The sequence below is a fragment of the Calliopsis andreniformis genome, chromosome 6, assembly GCF_051401765.1.
Source record: "Calliopsis andreniformis isolate RMS-2024a chromosome 6, iyCalAndr_principal, whole genome shotgun sequence".
NCBI classification, from domain to species: domain Eukaryota; kingdom Metazoa; phylum Arthropoda; class Insecta; order Hymenoptera; family Andrenidae; genus Calliopsis; species Calliopsis andreniformis.
Window position 1 is genome coordinate 22876445 of NC_135067.1, and position 16174 is coordinate 22892618.

The 16174-nt window shown below is 47.4% G+C and overlaps 3 protein-coding genes across 3 annotated transcripts in view; 1 reads left to right on the plus strand and 2 right to left on the minus strand.

Annotated features, from left to right (window-relative positions):
• The window catches only part of Tdg (Thymine DNA glycosylase), a 46669-nt gene extending 44288 nt beyond the window's left edge, over positions 1-2381 (minus strand). The window contains exons 1-2 of the mRNA XM_076381374.1: positions 2051-2381; positions 903-1142 (exon numbers count right to left, since the gene is read on the minus strand). Of these exons, the coding sequence (XP_076237489.1) occupies positions 903-1087 (185 nt within the window). The 5' untranslated portion in view covers positions 1088-1142; positions 2051-2381. The remainder of the gene's footprint in view (positions 1-902; positions 1143-2050) is intronic.
• Positions 2382-4460: 2079 nt separating this feature from the next.
• LOC143181136 (uncharacterized) lies at positions 4461-6385 on the minus strand. The gene is made up of 4 exons (XM_076381392.1): positions 6323-6385; positions 4956-5220; positions 4727-4852; positions 4461-4564 (listed from the first exon to the last, which is right to left on the minus strand). The coding sequence occupies exons 2-4, from the start codon at positions 5116-5118 to the stop codon at positions 4494-4496; spliced, it is 360 nt and encodes a 119-aa protein (XP_076237507.1). The 5' UTR covers positions 5119-5220; positions 6323-6385; the 3' UTR covers positions 4461-4493.
• A 1099-nt stretch (positions 6386-7484) lies between these two features.
• Dnmt3 (DNA methyltransferase 3) lies at positions 7485-15820 on the plus strand. Its single transcript, XM_076379758.1, has 21 exons — positions 7485-7553; positions 9656-11238; positions 11310-11356; positions 11398-11418; positions 11511-11520; positions 11573-11650; positions 11744-11870; positions 12198-12279; positions 12348-12458; positions 12540-12686; positions 12956-13047; positions 13135-13245; positions 13486-13711; positions 13950-14077; positions 14157-14204; positions 14287-14351; positions 14414-14676; positions 14757-14993; positions 15092-15233; positions 15296-15510; positions 15580-15820. The coding sequence occupies exons 1-21, from the start codon at positions 7524-7526 to the stop codon at positions 15804-15806; spliced, it is 3990 nt and encodes a 1329-aa protein (XP_076235873.1). The 5' UTR covers positions 7485-7523; the 3' UTR covers positions 15807-15820.
• Positions 15821-16174: the final 354 nt, after the last annotated feature.

A 16174-nucleotide genomic window follows, 5' to 3' on the forward strand; every position in this document is an offset into this window, starting at 1 on the left:
CTGTCCCTTCGTGGCGCGTGACGAAATTCGTAAAAAGCCCGACGCCTCTGAGGGGTAGAAGCCGAGGGACCCGCTCGACGAGGGAGTACCGGTTCGGCGACGACACGATAACGTTCGCTGGCTGGACCCCGGTTCTCTCGAATCGAGAACGCGTCAGCCGAAAAAACATTCTCTCCTTCGCGACTCGCTTTTCGTGGAGTGAAGCCTAAGAAATCACTGCTCCGAAGCGAATAATTTCGGCAACAATCCGTGAAATCGTGCAATTGAAATCATTTTCTTTGCTCGTGGCTCGTAAACTGGCCGATAATTATCTCGTAATGTATCAGCTAGTCGATTGGGTTTGCTTGGATCCGACGGCCGATCACTTTCTCAAGGAAGTTATTCCCTTTTCCTTTATTTCTTGCGGAACGTATTCCAGGTGTTCCTTATTTTTTTGCATCAAAGATAAGTAGGTAAAGTTAAGGATCCACATTTTAACCGATCGTTTGACTAACCAACGATTACTACCGGCAAACGAGGTTTTCGATTATCAGAGTTTCGAATACCCGTAGAATCTTAACAGAATGAAAGCCATGGAACAGGACATGAGCAAATGTCATGGCCAGTTCACCCGTAGCAAGAAATTTCGGTTAATATCAGCGACTGTAATGAAATTTCTACCGTTATTCGCGATAAGGACGAAGATTCGAAACGAATATGGGCCAATTCGAAGCACGCCGCGGAGAAACTCGTTCCTTTGCGAAGAAGATACTTGCGTTTCGTTCACCGAGTCCTTCCACGACCGTCGCTATCGAATCCGGTTCTCGTGAAGAAATCCTCTTGTGCGTTCTCGGTCTCTTGCAGCGATTTTGGGACAAGAAGAGAATGGGAATCGATTCGACACGGTGGTCAAGGGAACTTACATTTTGTAGTGATGCTGCATGTGATGGCTTAAGTGTAGGTCGGCGGGGTGTTGCTGGAGCTGTTGTTGCTGTTGTTGCTGATGTTGCTGCTGTTGCATAGCCTGGTGATGGTGAGTCTGTGGGGGGTCCAGACTGGAGGCACCCAGCAGGGTGGCGCTCTCCCTAAACAGCGTTGCCACCTGCATCCTTGCTGACGATTGTTCCTCGAGTTCGCCAACGAATTACGCTCCTCGTCGATCTCTGCGCGCCGCAAACGCGGGTAACAGCACAAGATCTTGTTGAAAATCCGTCTACAATTAAAGAACGAGAGCCTAGGCGAGGCCTAGGCGAGGCCTAGGGCAAGACCAGCGCGTCTATCCGTCGGACGCTGAAGCCCCTTCGCCCTGCTCAGACTGAAAGTCTCGGTTCGGAGACTCGACGCAAGGGTGATCCAGCTCGTCTGCAGATTCGCAGCTCGAAGATTCTAGAGAGGGAAGGACCGAAACACTAAATGCTTGGCTCTTCCGACGGACTCGTCGAGGAGCCGTGAGCCGTGAGCCGTGAGCCGTCGGCAAACTGCGCGCGGTGCCGAGTTCTCGAGGACGGAGAAGCTGTCGCACCACCTGCACTCACTGGTCACACTGTTAGCTGAAGGGTTACCGTCGCGTCGACGGGACCGAGCCGGTCGGTCCCTGGCGACGGTCGAATCGGCCGCTGCTCGCGAACCGAATCGAAGCTCGCACAGTTTAATCGAGCCCTCTCGAGCTGCTCGTCCTCCGGTGACCGCACGAGATTCTCCTTGGCATCCTCATCGTCTTCCAGGATACTTTCTAGCTGGCTCCTCCGGCGCGGCGGCTCGCTCCTCTGCCGAGCCGAACTCTCGCGCGTATCCTCGGTCCACTGGCTCTCGGCGATCGTCGGGTACAGAGGTCGAAGGGGGTCGCGTCTCACGCGCGAAAGTGCTCTTTTCGAGAGTCCGCGCTCTCTCGCGATTTTCACCGGGCGGACGGGCGCGGGCACACGTGACCACCGTCCGGAGATCAGTGCCCAGAACTTTCTTTTTTCGAGTTTCTCCTGTTCCGCTTTGGGCTCGCTGAACGCTCGAACGAGGAGTCGGATCGCGCTGCTGGCCCGCCGCCGCCGCTACTCCGTCGCGGAAACCGCGTTACCTCGAGGAGACTCGTGCATTCGGCACCCACGCCCCGGACGACGAAGGCGGCGCGATGTTTTCTCTCCTTCTCTGTCTGACCGCGCTTCGGTCGACTGTGCGATAACGCGACAGCGTGCCGCTCCTAAAATTTCACGCGGGCCGACGATAACGCTCGGACCGCCTCTCCTCGCCTCGTCCCTCGCCTCGTCCCTCGCCTGTCGTCTCGCTTCGATCTCCGCTTCCGCCTGGCTGCTCGGTCCCTGTCCAATCGTCCGCGAGCACTTCGGTCAACTGTGTCGTCATGTAAACACGCGTGCACACGCGCCACGGGATCTGGAACCGCGGCAGCAAGAGTCGGCACCGCACTGCTTGGCTCCGCCGCTGGTTAGGTCGCTCGAGCCGCGAGCTTCGTGCGTTTCCGACCTCCGTCGACTGCGCTCGGTCTCGCTCGGTTTCTGAGCCTCCCGCCGGCCGTGACGGCGACGCCGACGGCCACGACGACGACGACGGCGACGACGACGGCGACGGCGACGGTGATGGCTGTGACTGCCTCTGTATCTTCCTTCCTCTTCCCGCTCACCACCCGCCTGCCTTCCTCTACCCTGCAAATTTCTCCTTTTGTTTCACCGCTTCTGCCTCCCTTAGTTCTTCCTCTTCCTATTCCTATTCCTCTTCCTCTTCCTCTTCCTTTTCCTCGGCCCTCTTCTACACCTCCATGGATTTCGTGCCAGGTGTAGCGCAGCAGTCCAAGTTTACCGGGCTGACCGATACCGATCGATCGATGATAAATCGCGGCACGCGACCTCCCGATCGACCCAGAACCGATCTTATCGATATCGGCTAGTCACAGCTCCTCTAAGATTTCGCCAAGGGTATACTGGTGAATTTACGAGGAAGAGATCCGCCGTCCGTCCTTTCCACGCGACCACTTACGTGGGTACCGACGACGACGTTATGCAAATTACGCGACGAGATCGTGTTCGCGAGCGTGTCGCAACAGCATTCTTCGGCTTGCGGCGCCGCGCCGCGCCACACCGTGCCGCGAAAAATCTCCTATTAATATTTACTCGGTGGATCTTCCAAACGTTTTCGCCCGCCTTGCACGCGCAAAGGATCTCGAGTTCGAGGGACAGACTTTCCTACAGCTCTTAATTGATCCCAACTTTCCTCGACATGTTTCCAAGCATCGTCGAGGTGATAGGTAAATTCGCGAGTACGCTTATTGAACCGACTGCAAGGTCTCTTAAAAACGTAAAGCGATAACGATTCCAACCGATGTACATTTACGACTCGGGACAAAACATCTGCACTGATATTATTTTCCAAATTTCCAAGCCAGTGGACAGTGCTTCTGAACGTTTACATCTGACATCGTTGATTCGAAAGTGTGAGCATGGATGTACGAACGAGCTGCCGACGATACGTTAATTAGAGACATTCGCCAAATGTGCACACTCCGTAAATGGAAAGATACTACCTCCGCTAAATGATCGACTTCTATGGCCTTCAATTTCATATATCTTTTTCTCATTCGTTTTTTTCTTCCTAAAAGCATTCGGTAATCGCTTTGCATTTAAACGAAGCAGTATTTAAATGACCAAATAACGTTTTCAAGTCATTTAATAAGAGAAAGCAGTAATTAAATAAGCTCGAACAATAGTGGCGAGGAACAATATGCGTGCCAAAATGATTAGCGCACGCGAGTTTTCCATTTGCCCGTGGGTCTCATAATGCTCTCGATGGTCAGTGCTTCGGGAGCAGGACCACTGTTTTCTGTATTGCCAAATCTTTGTTCGTTAGAGCGTTGAAGCAGTCGTGACTTAAAAATTCCACGAGTTTTCTCACCTTCGGAGAAGAAGAATAAGTTGTTGCGAGTCAGATTGTCAGGTCCTGCGAATTCTGTGTGGAAATTCGATCGATGGGATCGATCGGCGGCAGCCCATCGGTCGGTTGGCCGATTTTCTGGCAGTCTAGCTGGCTAGCTGACCGAATGCATGGCTGCCGCGAACGCGGTGCGTGTGATAGCAGCGTTTCGAGCTACGTGCATGTACGCGGCTGGAACCGTGCGTGGGTGCGTTCGCCAGCGCTTGTGTTCGTGTGTAGTGTGTACAATCCATTCGACCGAGTCTGCCGCGAGAGTGTGTCGGAGTGGAAGCACGCGCGCACAAGGCTCTGGGTGAACGCGAGAACGCGCCAGCGCGCGCCCGCGCGCGCCCGCGCGCGCTCACTCGCTCACGCTCGCGCGAATCTCGCAAAGAGACCGGCTGAGAGACAGGGACCGACCGATCGGAGCAACCGAGACGTCCATACTATATTGGGTGACTCGAAAACACTTGCTCGCATCTCTCAGACTACTCCATTTCTTTCTCAGAGGAGTGTTATGTAAACGTGGATCGTGGATGAATTTAATATTCAACTGTGATTTTTCATTTCAATGGACAATTTATTTCACACTTATCTTACTAATCAGAACATCGATAGAAAACCGCATTTTCTTCATTTAACCCTTGAACACTGTTCTGATCAATTTCACCTGAACACACAATTTTAATGTTCAATGCTATTTTAATGGAAATTCATATTACAGACAATTTAATATTTAATGTATAACTTATATGAAGGTATTTATCATTTTTACTGTTTTATTCCATTATATTCCTACACATCGCTACAATTCTGTTTTCGACAGAAATACCTGTTTTCGTCGTTACAAATATTTCCTTCAAAATTTTCTTTCCCTTCGCCTGCTGGTGAAGAACTTTCTGTGGTTCTGCCCGCAGATTGTTTATAAAATTTCCTTCCAAATGAAAGAAGTTCGTAACTGAAAATAAAAATAGGTTTATATCAGTATTCGGAATATTCGATTTCAGTCCTAAATACGGTAGGAAGGGCTGCCAAAATTCGGCGAGATATTTGAAAATCACCCTGTAGAAGGGCACGTACGCGCACACGTATGCACAGGAGACGACCAGTGTGGTGGTGCATGCGGTGACCCTGCCACACGATGTAGGTGGATGGAATACCAGGGCTGTACCGAGAAAACGTGCCGCGCCTACTCCCCCAATCTTTGGTCGCGAGAAATTTCATCCTTTCTCTTTACTCTTCTTGCAGATCTTCTGAGAATATCTAGGTTGAAGTTTTGGTGATAGTTGACCAACTTTTTGTCCATACTCTCCACTTCCTTTTTGCCTGTGAAATTTATATAACGAAGCTGAGCTGCTGATCTGGGACAGTCATTAAAAATTATGAATATCAGTGTACAATGTGTTGGAATATCTTAAAGCAGCTTAAATAACGTGCGGCGATTCATTTCTCCAGAAAGTAAAATAACGTGGATTCGGTTCTCCTAAAAGAAAAAGAAAAAAAAAGAAAACAAGAAGAGTGAAAAAGTTGGAATCAAGTGTGGGACTGTCCTCAGCTTCCGATACAAGGGTTGCAGTGCAATCGCAAAGAATCCAATTATTTTCGCGCGTAAACCGCGGCCTTTGTGAATCATCTAGCGATCACTTGACCTTTCGATCTCGTCGCGCACTACATCTTCCCCGGTTCGATTTCTATTCTATATTTCCACCCCTTACACGATGCACCGTGAGCAATGGTCAATCTCTTCCGTCAATTATCGCGATAAATAATGTCAAAGTCAAACTCCTTAACACGTTCCTGTTTTGAATAGCCGGTATGTGTGCGCGCGCTGGCCAACCAGTATATAGCAGCGGCAGCGGCAGCGGCAGCGGGTTACCGCGCGAGCGCGAGTGAGCGAGCGAGCGGGCGACCGTGCGGGCGACCGTGCGGGGTCGAGGGTAGATTTCACGGTGCGGAGCGAGAGAGAAGGGAGACGCGGCAGCTGGCAACGAAGAGGGAAGGCGGTTGGATGAAGCGATAGCCGAGGGAGAGAAAGAGAGAGGGTGGGAGGAACGGTTGCTCCCCAACAGAGGGACAGAGAGGGAGAGAGGGAGAGGAATCCTCTGGGCGGCGAGCGCGAGAGAGGGAAAAGCAGAGGACAGAGGGAAAACGAGGCGGGACTGGCCGTTTTCCGCGAGAAAGAGCGAGAGGGAAAGAAAAGACGATACCGTCGTCGAAGCTCACGCAAACACGCTCCTGGCAAGCTCGCACACCGCTGCCTGCCAGACTCCCACCACGCGAACTTTCGGAAAAATCAATAGAATACAAGAAAAGCCCACGCTGCGCTGCTAGCCGAGTGGAGCCCTCTCTTCTCACCGCGGCTTCCTTCCTTCCTTCCTTCCTACCTTCTTTCTCCGTTTTTCTCTGCCCTCCCTTCGCGCCAATTTACCTGTCCGTTGTCCGCCAAACAAAGACGGCAACGCGAGCCTCAGCCAGGCTCGCGGCTCGCCGCTAACGCGTCCTCGATCGACAACCACCATGCGAATCGGCAGTCGCGAACGAAACAGCCGAGAGAAACGTCGTCGATGTTTTGGCCGCGGAAAGGCAAAACAGGTTGAAAATTGGCCAGGTCTTTCGCTCGCTGTCTGTGCCTCGAGTGCGAACCGCCTCTTCGCGCAGCGAACCCTTCGACTTCCAATTGCCACCCCTTTCCGGACTCTTTTCTACGTTCTAGTCTCTAGGATTTTTTCAAGCGTAAGCGAGCCTTTCTTTATCTTGACGCTTTGACGATGGCCGATGCATTTTCCTTCCCACCAGTTCCGGTCTTCGACTAGGAACTGCGGCGAAGCTGTTTCAATAACGAATCTAGTCGAGCAAGAAGAGAAAGAACAATCTATTGTATTTCGGGAGGCAAAGAGTTGCACGGCATACGTGTGCGAGAGGAGGAGGAGGAGGAGCGATGGCAAGTACAGGAGAGGGAAAGGGTGGGGATTTTTTTGGAAAATCTCCAGCAAACGTGGTGCCATTGGAAGGCGGAATTTGGAAGATCCTTCGAGATCTTGGAATCGTTTGACAGAGGATTGGCTGTCGCAGAGGTTCGTCCTGGGCATAAGCTGCGGCAGATCCAAACGGAATCGTTGCCTGCCTCGTACTAAACGGAACTGACCCAGCTTCGTGGCTTTGTACCCTTCGCTGATCCCTCTCGCGCTCTCCCTTTCTCTCCCCCGCTCTCTCCCCCGCTCTCTCCCCTCTCTTTGACTGGTTCTCTCGGTCTCTGTCCCCCCTAGACTCGCCGCACGACGCCTCTTTGTCCTCCGCCCCTTGACATTCTCCCACCGCCGACGAGGCACCCTCGAGAAGTTTCAATTTATACTGAAAGTCGTCATGACCGAATCCACAAATACGTACGCTCGCCTCGCCTCGCGGCTCCTGCCTCCATTCATATCAGCTGAGTACGCGTAAACAGCGGAACGTAACCGAACTGCTGCATCTTTGCCAACTACATACACAATCGCGACCGTCGCACCGCTTCTTCTTTTTCTCTGTGCTCGCACTCGTTACCTTTTGCACCAGAGACACTTTTTCGTTGAGCATTCGTACCACGCAAGACTGCATCCTTTTCTCGGGAAATTTCACAAACCTTGGCATAGATGATTTCCCCAAACGTTGATATCGCACAGGTGTGAACAGGTTTATCGATTGTAGAAATATTTCTTTACACAACCTATTTATGAAACGGTTAAGAATTGAATATTTTCCATTATTTAAACATCTCTGCTCGAATCGACTATTTCATCCGACCAATAGTTGGGGAGGTACGAAGAGTTTCCGCTGAATGAGCAGAAAGTACGAAAGACAGATAAATATTGGAGTAATCCTGGTCTGCGGTGAAAGCTCGTGACACCAGCAGGGTCCTCGATGCTGAGATTCGCTGGACATTCGACTGGAAATTCGATCGGTCGGTTCGCGTGAGATCGCGACGCGAATTCGGTCACGCGACACAGTGGCGCGGGTAGACGAAATCGCGTATGTGGCTCGCAGATAAATTCTAGAGTCATGGTAACGAGGTGCAGTGTAACGAAGAACGATTCCTTTACCGAGCTGCGCTAATTAAGAGACAACCGGCTCTGGAGCGTCTCGAATGACGGGTCGGGGGATCGACGCGTGCGCGCGAATCGGTGAAAACACGCGGGTCCGCGTTCCGTTGAAAGCGTCAGGAAAGGCACGAGCCTCGAGGCGTGTCGAGGAAAAAGGAGCATCGGACGCAGTCGTGGCTCACGCCCTTCCTCGATGAGATCGGGCCATCGGGCAATGAAGCGAGCCACCGTTATAAATTACTGTCAGGCGTGACACGTTACACGCGCTATGGTTGCCACGGGCACCACGTGACTCGTGCTACCTCGAACCTGCGATCAATCGTGTTTCACTTGTCGCGCCGCGCCGCGCCGCGCCGTTGGCTCGGAAGTCTCTTCGTTTCTTACCAATTCTCCAGAGGGAGAGCCACTGAATGAGGATAACTCGGAATCTCGTTAGAATCAGTTTGTACCTCCTAACGAAAAATTTCTATCATTTGCTTCTTCCGAAATTGAAAGAATCTTTTGGCGAGGGACGCGAGATTCGATTCACGTGAACGAACGTGGCTGGCAAACGCGAGGATTCGTCGTCTAGCCTGCGTCTGGAAAGGGTCGTGGGATCGTGGAGAGAGAAGCCTTTTCGTTGCAAAGCGGATGAAAACGCGAGTCCCGCGGAGAGATCGAGACCACGACCTCGGTAGGCCGACTGAGAAGTGGACACGGCCTGGAGGAGGATAAAATAAGCGAATCAGCAGGTCGTCGTCGTCGTAATTCTGGCTACGTCACTGTGCTGCTACCCCTCTATATACGAGGGTACACAACCCTCTGCCGAGTGTAGAGTAGAGGGGTATAGCGAAGCGAGACAGAGGAACGACGCCACGAGGAGGGCAGGGTTCGGGCATCGGCGGGGAGGGGGTGGGGGTGGGGGTGGGCAGGTGGGGAGGTGAAGGGAGGAAGACATAGAGAGAAAGAGAGGGTGCGGATAGGGTACAGAGATAGAGGGGTTGGGGAAAGGGAGGAGGGACAGAGCGCGGTGGTGAGAGGAACGCGCGGAACGCTTTATGAATGAATGTTTCCACGCCAAGTGTGGCGAGAGAGCGAGAGAGGCCCCCGTGTGTCCCGCGTGTAAACACAATAATACCGACGTTTCCATTCATCAGGTCGACCCCGGCAAAGCGCGTCGCGACCTCGAGAAATGCCTTTCGAGGCGCCACGTGGATCGCACACCCCTCCTTCTATCCTTTCTACCCTACCCCCTCTTTTTTTGTCTCCGACCCTCTGTGCCACTGTTTAAAAACCGATTTCAGTCTTTCCTTCTCGGCTTCTCGCGCAACAACACCCTGTCGCTCCCATCGAGTTTCTTCGACGCGAATATCACGATCGACCGTCCACTGAGGCAATTAAGAGACCCATTTTTGCTTTCGCGATGGTTCCACCCTGCCGCCACCAAACCGCCACCAAACCGCCACCAAACCGCCGCGTCCACATGATGCGTTCTCATTTCGTTTCCTGATTACCTCTTTCTTTTTCGGTCGATTCAAAAGCTCGATTTGCAGCATTTCAGTGTGACTTGTCGTTACGAATTAAAAATTGAAGCTTCCTGATTGCAGTGATTCCTCTTTTGCCACTTTTCTACGATCTAGCATTCTTGAAATGCCTTTAAAAGCTGTCTCGCACATGATCCTATAAACGTAATTTCCACGTTTCAGGTTTCCGAGAGAAAGAAGCGAGGCGGAAGGGATTCCGTGAAGTCGTGGGCGGAAAAGAGCGTTTGGTCGTTAGTATGCGCCATGGAATTAGGTTTGATATCGGAGCCAAGCCTGAAAAGTGTCCCGTTTGGCGCGTTCCCGAGCGACGGGTCGCTCGTGAAGACGGGCGCACTGGAATTCCCCTCGATAAATTCCCCGATCGACGTTGCGAGTCGTCCGCCACGAGAAGCTCTAAGATTCACCGCGAAGATGTCCGCGCAGACGTCGAGGAAGCCCTTGCTGAGGACGTCGACTCGGAGGAAGCTACGCGCGAGCAAATCTACCACCGCGGAAAGGAACATTTACGGGAACTGGGATCGCGAGCTCGATTGCACGAGGAATACGACAGTGAACAATTTTTGGAAATCGTGTAAGAGAAAGTTGGACAGACGGAGGAAACGGAGGAACAGAGATTGCCCAGACCTGTACTCGAACGTCGAAGGAATGGATAGAGATCGGTTTTGCGAAGAAACCCAAAGAGTCGACCTTTCCACGGGAAACGGTTACCAGGCATATCCAACCCTCAGTCGCGCATCAGTTGACAAAAAGCCTTCGAGTCATTTTCAGAGAAAGAATGTGATCCCACGCGTGTCTGGTCGTGCGTTGCATCTCCACGATCAAGAAAGGCCCGTCTCCAAAGGTTGCGCCAAAAGAAAAAGGGGTCGCAAGTCCGCGAGAATCGTCGAGAATATTAAAAGCAAAGCTTCCAGCGTTTCGATTCGCAGACACGATGCTCTTTCTTCTTTAAGCAAGTTAAAGAGAAAGGTCTTCGACAATAATCGTTGGGAATACAGCAAAGATGAGGAGCATCCTTTTATCAGTGATTCCTCGGCGATAAACGATCGTCTTGATGGATACTTCAACTCGCTACCGATCGACCACGAGCTTCCTAGCGAGCTCGTCACATGTAACGCATCTGCGACAAACACGAAAGATAACGAGTCTAATTCGAGGAGTTCGGTGAGATCGTTCATTGACGAAGATGGATCAACAGGATTGGCCGACGTCGATGGGCTCCCGCTGGCTGAGAGGACTTCGAACGGAAGCAAGTCTTCGATGGAGATCGAGGAGAATTGTTCTCCCGATAGCGGTGGCGAAAATGAACGCAACAAATACCTCGAGGCATCGAGCAGTGGATCAAACGACTGCCGTTCGATTTCGACAGGTCGTGAGGCGAACGACGTCGATTTTGAGGAGCAGAACAAACTTTCGACCAGTGTTGTGAAACATCGGCGGCGCAGAAAAATGGGTCGGTCGAAGGATCGCCTTCCATCGTCGGATAAAACTGAGAAATTCAACGAAGCAGAGGTTCGCGCGGATGATGACGGTTCTCGATGCAGATCAACTGAAAAACAGCTTTTCCCTGTGAAAAGGAGTAAGATAAGTTCGAGCGAGAACGTTATCAGCGCGTCAGTCAAGGACGCTGTGAAAGCCGATACGATTCGTGGAAAAATATTCGGAAACGACGAAGAGTATCACGATATCAGGAGGGTGACACGTGGTTTGAAAAAAATAACCAAAAAGAACTTCGTTGGAAAGCTAGTGTGGGGATGTTGTTCCGGATGGTGGCCAGGTAAGGGCTTATTAAGGAGTTATTCTATGAACTGGCAAACAGTCGATTGATCGGTAAACTGAGCCACTGCTTGACTGAATATACTCTCTGTATCCTCGAGAAAACATTAGAAACTTGGAATTGATTGAAGATCAATATTTATTAGTAAGGAGTAAATTCGCTTTTCTTAGATGACGGGTCAAAACCTACGTATAATTATACATATATAACAACGCGTGGAGTAATAATCTATGTATACTTTAGATAATGAATCGTAGCTGTTGTCTGTTAGACTTGAAATAAATTTTTCTGTAATAACATTACAGCGTTAATTATCGACGCAGACCATGTAGGGATGTTACCCGAGGCAGGGAAATTGTGGGTATACTGGATCGGAGAAGCTCGTATATCATTAGTGAATATGAATCTTTTATTTATATTTTTTATTTACTTTTCTACTAAACTCGCTGCGCGCGATACGTTCTCACCGTAATTAGCCATTTATTACCGTTATTTCAGCTGAACGAAAAAACGCAGATTGAGTCATTCTCAAACAACTTGAAGTACAGACTGACGCAAACCACGAATGTAGCACGGGTCCGAGCCATTGACGCAACTATGCAGGTTTTCTATTCTTTACTTTCTTCTTTTTTTTATTTCCGTTTTCGCTTGTCCTTTTCTTTTCGATCGACGAGGGAAATACAACTATTTTCTTTATTTTATCATTCTTCGATCGTTGAGGTTTACAAAAAGAATACTTACCATTTCTTCTTTTCATTTCGGAGACATAAATTATTAACATTACACACCTTGTGATAGAGTATAAATTTAGACATTAGCTCAATAAAATGATGTAGGAAGAAAGGAAAGAGAAGGAGAGTAAAAGTGTGGGAGGAATGTAAATAGGGTGCACCCCCTGTTAAAAAGATTTTAATGGCGAATCTGCTTCAGATACTGCGCAAACGATTAAGCTGCACCCTGACGAAGCCTTACTCTGTTTGGATCGAGAACAATTTCTCGCAGGTGATCGAGAGTAAGTCGAATAAAAATCCTACCGATAATCTCTTTCTATTTTTTTCTGATTTTTTTTTTCACACACAGCGTTGGATGAACTGAAATTTTATCCGTATCCAGGAAGAATACAGCAGAGGCTTGATCATTTAAAAGAGAAAAACGCGAAAATTACCGAGAAATATTTACTGGATCAAAAGCGTACGTGTTGCTTGGTTTTCTCGTTTCCGATAATTTGAAATATTTTTGCGGAACCGTTAATGAATTGGCTTGTTCGGACAGGTGAAAATCAGGCGAAAAAGGCTGTTATCGAAAGGCCGAAAGAATCAACGCAACAGAGCGAAGCGGATTTAGCACGTCTGCCCTTGAGGGAGCAACATCCAGGAGTTATAACATGGGCTAAAATCGCTGGGCACAATTGGTGGCCAGGTAACGCTCCAACACTTTGCCACACATTTTCAATATGCGCTGGAAAATTAAACATTCTTTTCCCAGAAATAACGCCGCCTTGTTCTAGCAGTTTTCAATCACTTCGATTCTTTGGACTGCTTTTGTTTCGAATAAACTTTTAATAATGGCGCGAATACGAATTCCCATTTCGTCACAAAATCTAAAATTTTAGAAATATTGTTATTTTTTTGTTCGTTCACTACTTAATCAAGATACAAAGCGTCCCTATCTATCTTTCTGTGCCACAGCAATGATTATCGATTACCGGGACTGTTGCATGCGTGAGCCGAGCTTCGGTTGTCAGTGGATCATGTGGTATGGCGATTATCAACTTTCAGAGGTAAAAATTCTCGTTTTACGAGGCTGAAATGTACGTTTCAAAATCTCAAGGAAATTAATTATTCTCTGTTTTCACATCTACCGGCAGATTCATCACCAGTTGTTCTTGAAATTTGACAAGGGTATCGAGAAATTGCGCGATTACATCAACAACACAAAGAAGCATGTTTATCTCACAGGTGTTCTGCAAGCTTCGAAGGTAGAGAAACTATTTCAGAACAAAAGAACAAGATTGAGTAAGGGAAGCATTTTCTACAGTTCCACAAGAACCGCTTTTTTCAACTCTTATCTGTCTTCTACGATAAAAGCGTTACAACTTATTTCCAATTGAAACTAACTTCCAGATAATGTACAGTAATCCTGGTACATTGCTCTTGCAGACTCAGTGTTGTTCCTCGTTGAGTTGATACCGCTTCGAGTACTACTTTTTGTTTTCCAGGACTATTGCTTCCGTTTAGGATGCGAAACAGATAATTGGACGTTGGAAGCTGTCTTCAAATATTTCTCGAAGACGAATCACTCGCAACCTCGTCACGATCTCCCGAAGAAAAGCGAATCGATGAAAATATATGATAAATATTCCGCGCATATTGTGAAAAAGTTAAACGAATTGAAGAACAATCCAAACATAGATGATAAACGAGCGCAAGACATTAAAAATAGCGGTAAGTTATAAAATTCGAAGAGACTTAAGCTGGATCTACATTACATGTTATATAATAAAGTTATATAACTTTTTAAAGAACAGAAAAGAGACATATGTATGACATCTCTCTTTTCTATTTTCTAAAAAGTTATATAACTTTGTTATATAATATGTAGTGTGGATCCAGTTTTAGAAGGCTTAAGGTAACTTAATTGAACAAAGGTTCCATTTAGAAAAGACCTATTGTTTCAATCTAGATGATTTACGGTCCATAACCAACGGCAAGATTTCAGTGGAATCGTTGTGCTTAAAGTGTCTAAACGTTCCGAAAGGTCCAGTGGAGGCCCACCCCTTTTTCGACGGATTGCTATGCAAGGATTGTTCGGTACCATAATTATTACCAATATTATCATTAATTAAATATCATTGTACCATCTTCACGTGCATCAAAACTATTGTTTCAGGAACAATATAAACCCTGCATGTTTGTTTTCGGGAATGATGCAAAATGCGTAAGTATTCACAACTTACAATATCTTCAGAATGTCCCTTTCGGGAAAGTTAATGTTTATCCTTGGTTCTTTTGTTAAATAGTTCTACTGTACGGTTTGCGCCAGTTCTGGAACAGTAATCATTTGTGACAACGAGGATTGCCCGAGGTAAATGCGCGTCGCCGTGATCGATTTAAAGGTAGACACGCGGGTGATCGTTCATTTTACAGGGTATACTGTACGGCTTGCATGAAACACTTGTTGTGCCCGACAACATACGAGGAGGTGCTACTAAAGGATCCTTGGGAGTGTTTCCTTTGCAAAAGCAAGGCTGGCGTGTTTTCTGATACGATTGTCAAGCCAAGACCTAACTGGAAAAATCAAATAATCGATATGTTCCGTACTAATTCAAATTCTAACACAAAAATAGTTGAACGTTGCGACCAGAAAAGGAAAATTCGCGTGCTTTCGTTATTCGATGGTTTGAGTACCGGTAATGAAAAACCTCTTTCTTGTTCTTTTTAACCTACTGAATTTTTATTATTTCTTACAAATCTACAACCTTATTTTTAGGATTATTGGTGCTCCTTAAATTAGGCTTAGATGTAGACGTTTATTATGCGAGCGAAATCGACTCGGACGCGCTATTGGTTAGCGCGACACACTTTGGCGATCGTGTCATTCATTTGGGTGACGTTAGAGAGATAACAAAGGAGAAGATAATGAAAATGGCACCAATTGATCTCTTAATCGGGGGATCACCGTGCAACGACTTGAGCTTGGCTAATCCTGCACGACTCGGCCTCTATGGTTTGTTAATCAATTTAAAAGTAGTTTCCTCATTATGAGGTGTCTCTTATTAAATATGTCACTCCAGCATCCCTATAACTTTGCTCTATTTTTTTTAGACGAAAGAGGCACAGGAGTCCTTTTCTTTGAGTACTGTCGAATTATGAAGTTGGTGCAAAAATTTAATAACGGTCGTCGTCTGTTTTGGCTGTATGAAAACGTGGCTTCGATGCCCACCGAGTATAGATTAGAAATCAACAAGTAAGTAATAATAGTGATTATTCTACTTGAAGTCGCTTGTGAAAACATTTAATTCGACGCAGGCACTTGGGTCAGGAGCCCGACGTGATCGACTCTGCAGACTTTTCCCCTCAGCACAGATTGAGGCTCTACTGGCATAATTTACCAATAGAACCACATGCTTTATCCTGCCAGAACGAACAAGACGTACAGGATATACTTACTCCACACTGCCAACGCTACGCGCTTGTAAAGAAAATCCGCACTGTCACTACAAAAGTCAATTCGTTGAAACAAGGTACTTTCTTCGTTGTTTTCATTTGATCGTTAAGCTTCGATTTAATCGCATTCAATTTTCCGGCATTAGGTAAATTGGCCTTGAAACCGATTCTAATGAAGAATGAAAGCGATTCTCTATGGATCACTGAACTCGAGGAAATATTCGGATTTCCTCGTCATTACACGGATGTGAAAAATTTATCCGCAACGAAGCGTCAACGACTGATAGGGAAATCTTGGAGCGTGCAAACTTTAACTGCCATTTTAAAATCTCTATGCTCTTTTTTCGAGTGCAATACGATTCAAACGAATTAATTATATTACATGAATAAAACGAATATAGAATGAATATATTATACAGATTTAGGATTAGAAAGCACAGTCATCAAATGACGTAAGAATCTTGTTTTTTAATTAAGGTTTTATCTAGTCCTAGGAGAGAATCTTATGAAACAAATATTTTTTAAGTTTTTTTTTCTTTCTTATATCATTTTTATTGTTTACAAGACAACAGACCATTTACATTGCATTTTTTGTCGTCCCGTACTCATCTTGTGCCAAGTTTGTAAACATCATTTTCTTGTTATACATGCGGTATTTTACATACGCATTAAAAAATATCGTACATTTTGTACACCCGTGTTCTTTGTTGTAGCGGCAATAAAAATAAAAAAGCTGTATTA

Bases quoted from the DNA above. Each gene is read 5' to 3' on its own strand.
- LOC143181136 (XM_076381392.1), bottom strand. From the start codon at position 5,118: ATGAAATTTCTCGCGACCAAAGATTGGGGGAGTAGGCGCGGCACGTTT. The intron at 4,853-4,955 runs GTGATTTTCAAA...TTTTATTTTCAG, and splicing joins CGTACGTGCCCTTCTACAGG to TTACGAACTTCTTTCATTTG. The intron at 4,565-4,726 runs GTATTTCTGTCG...TTGTGTGTTCAG, and splicing joins ATTTGTAACGACGAAAACAG to GTGAAATTGATCAGAACAGT.
- Dnmt3 (XM_076379758.1), top strand. From the start codon at position 7,524: ATGATTTCCCCAAACGTTGATATCGCACAG. The intron at 12,459-12,539 runs GTACGTGTTGCT...TTGTTCGGACAG, and splicing joins ATATTTACTGGATCAAAAGC to GTGAAAATCAGGCGAAAAAG. The intron at 14,994-15,091 runs GTTTGTTAATCA...TATTTTTTTTAG, and splicing joins TGCACGACTCGGCCTCTATG to ACGAAAGAGGCACAGGAGTC.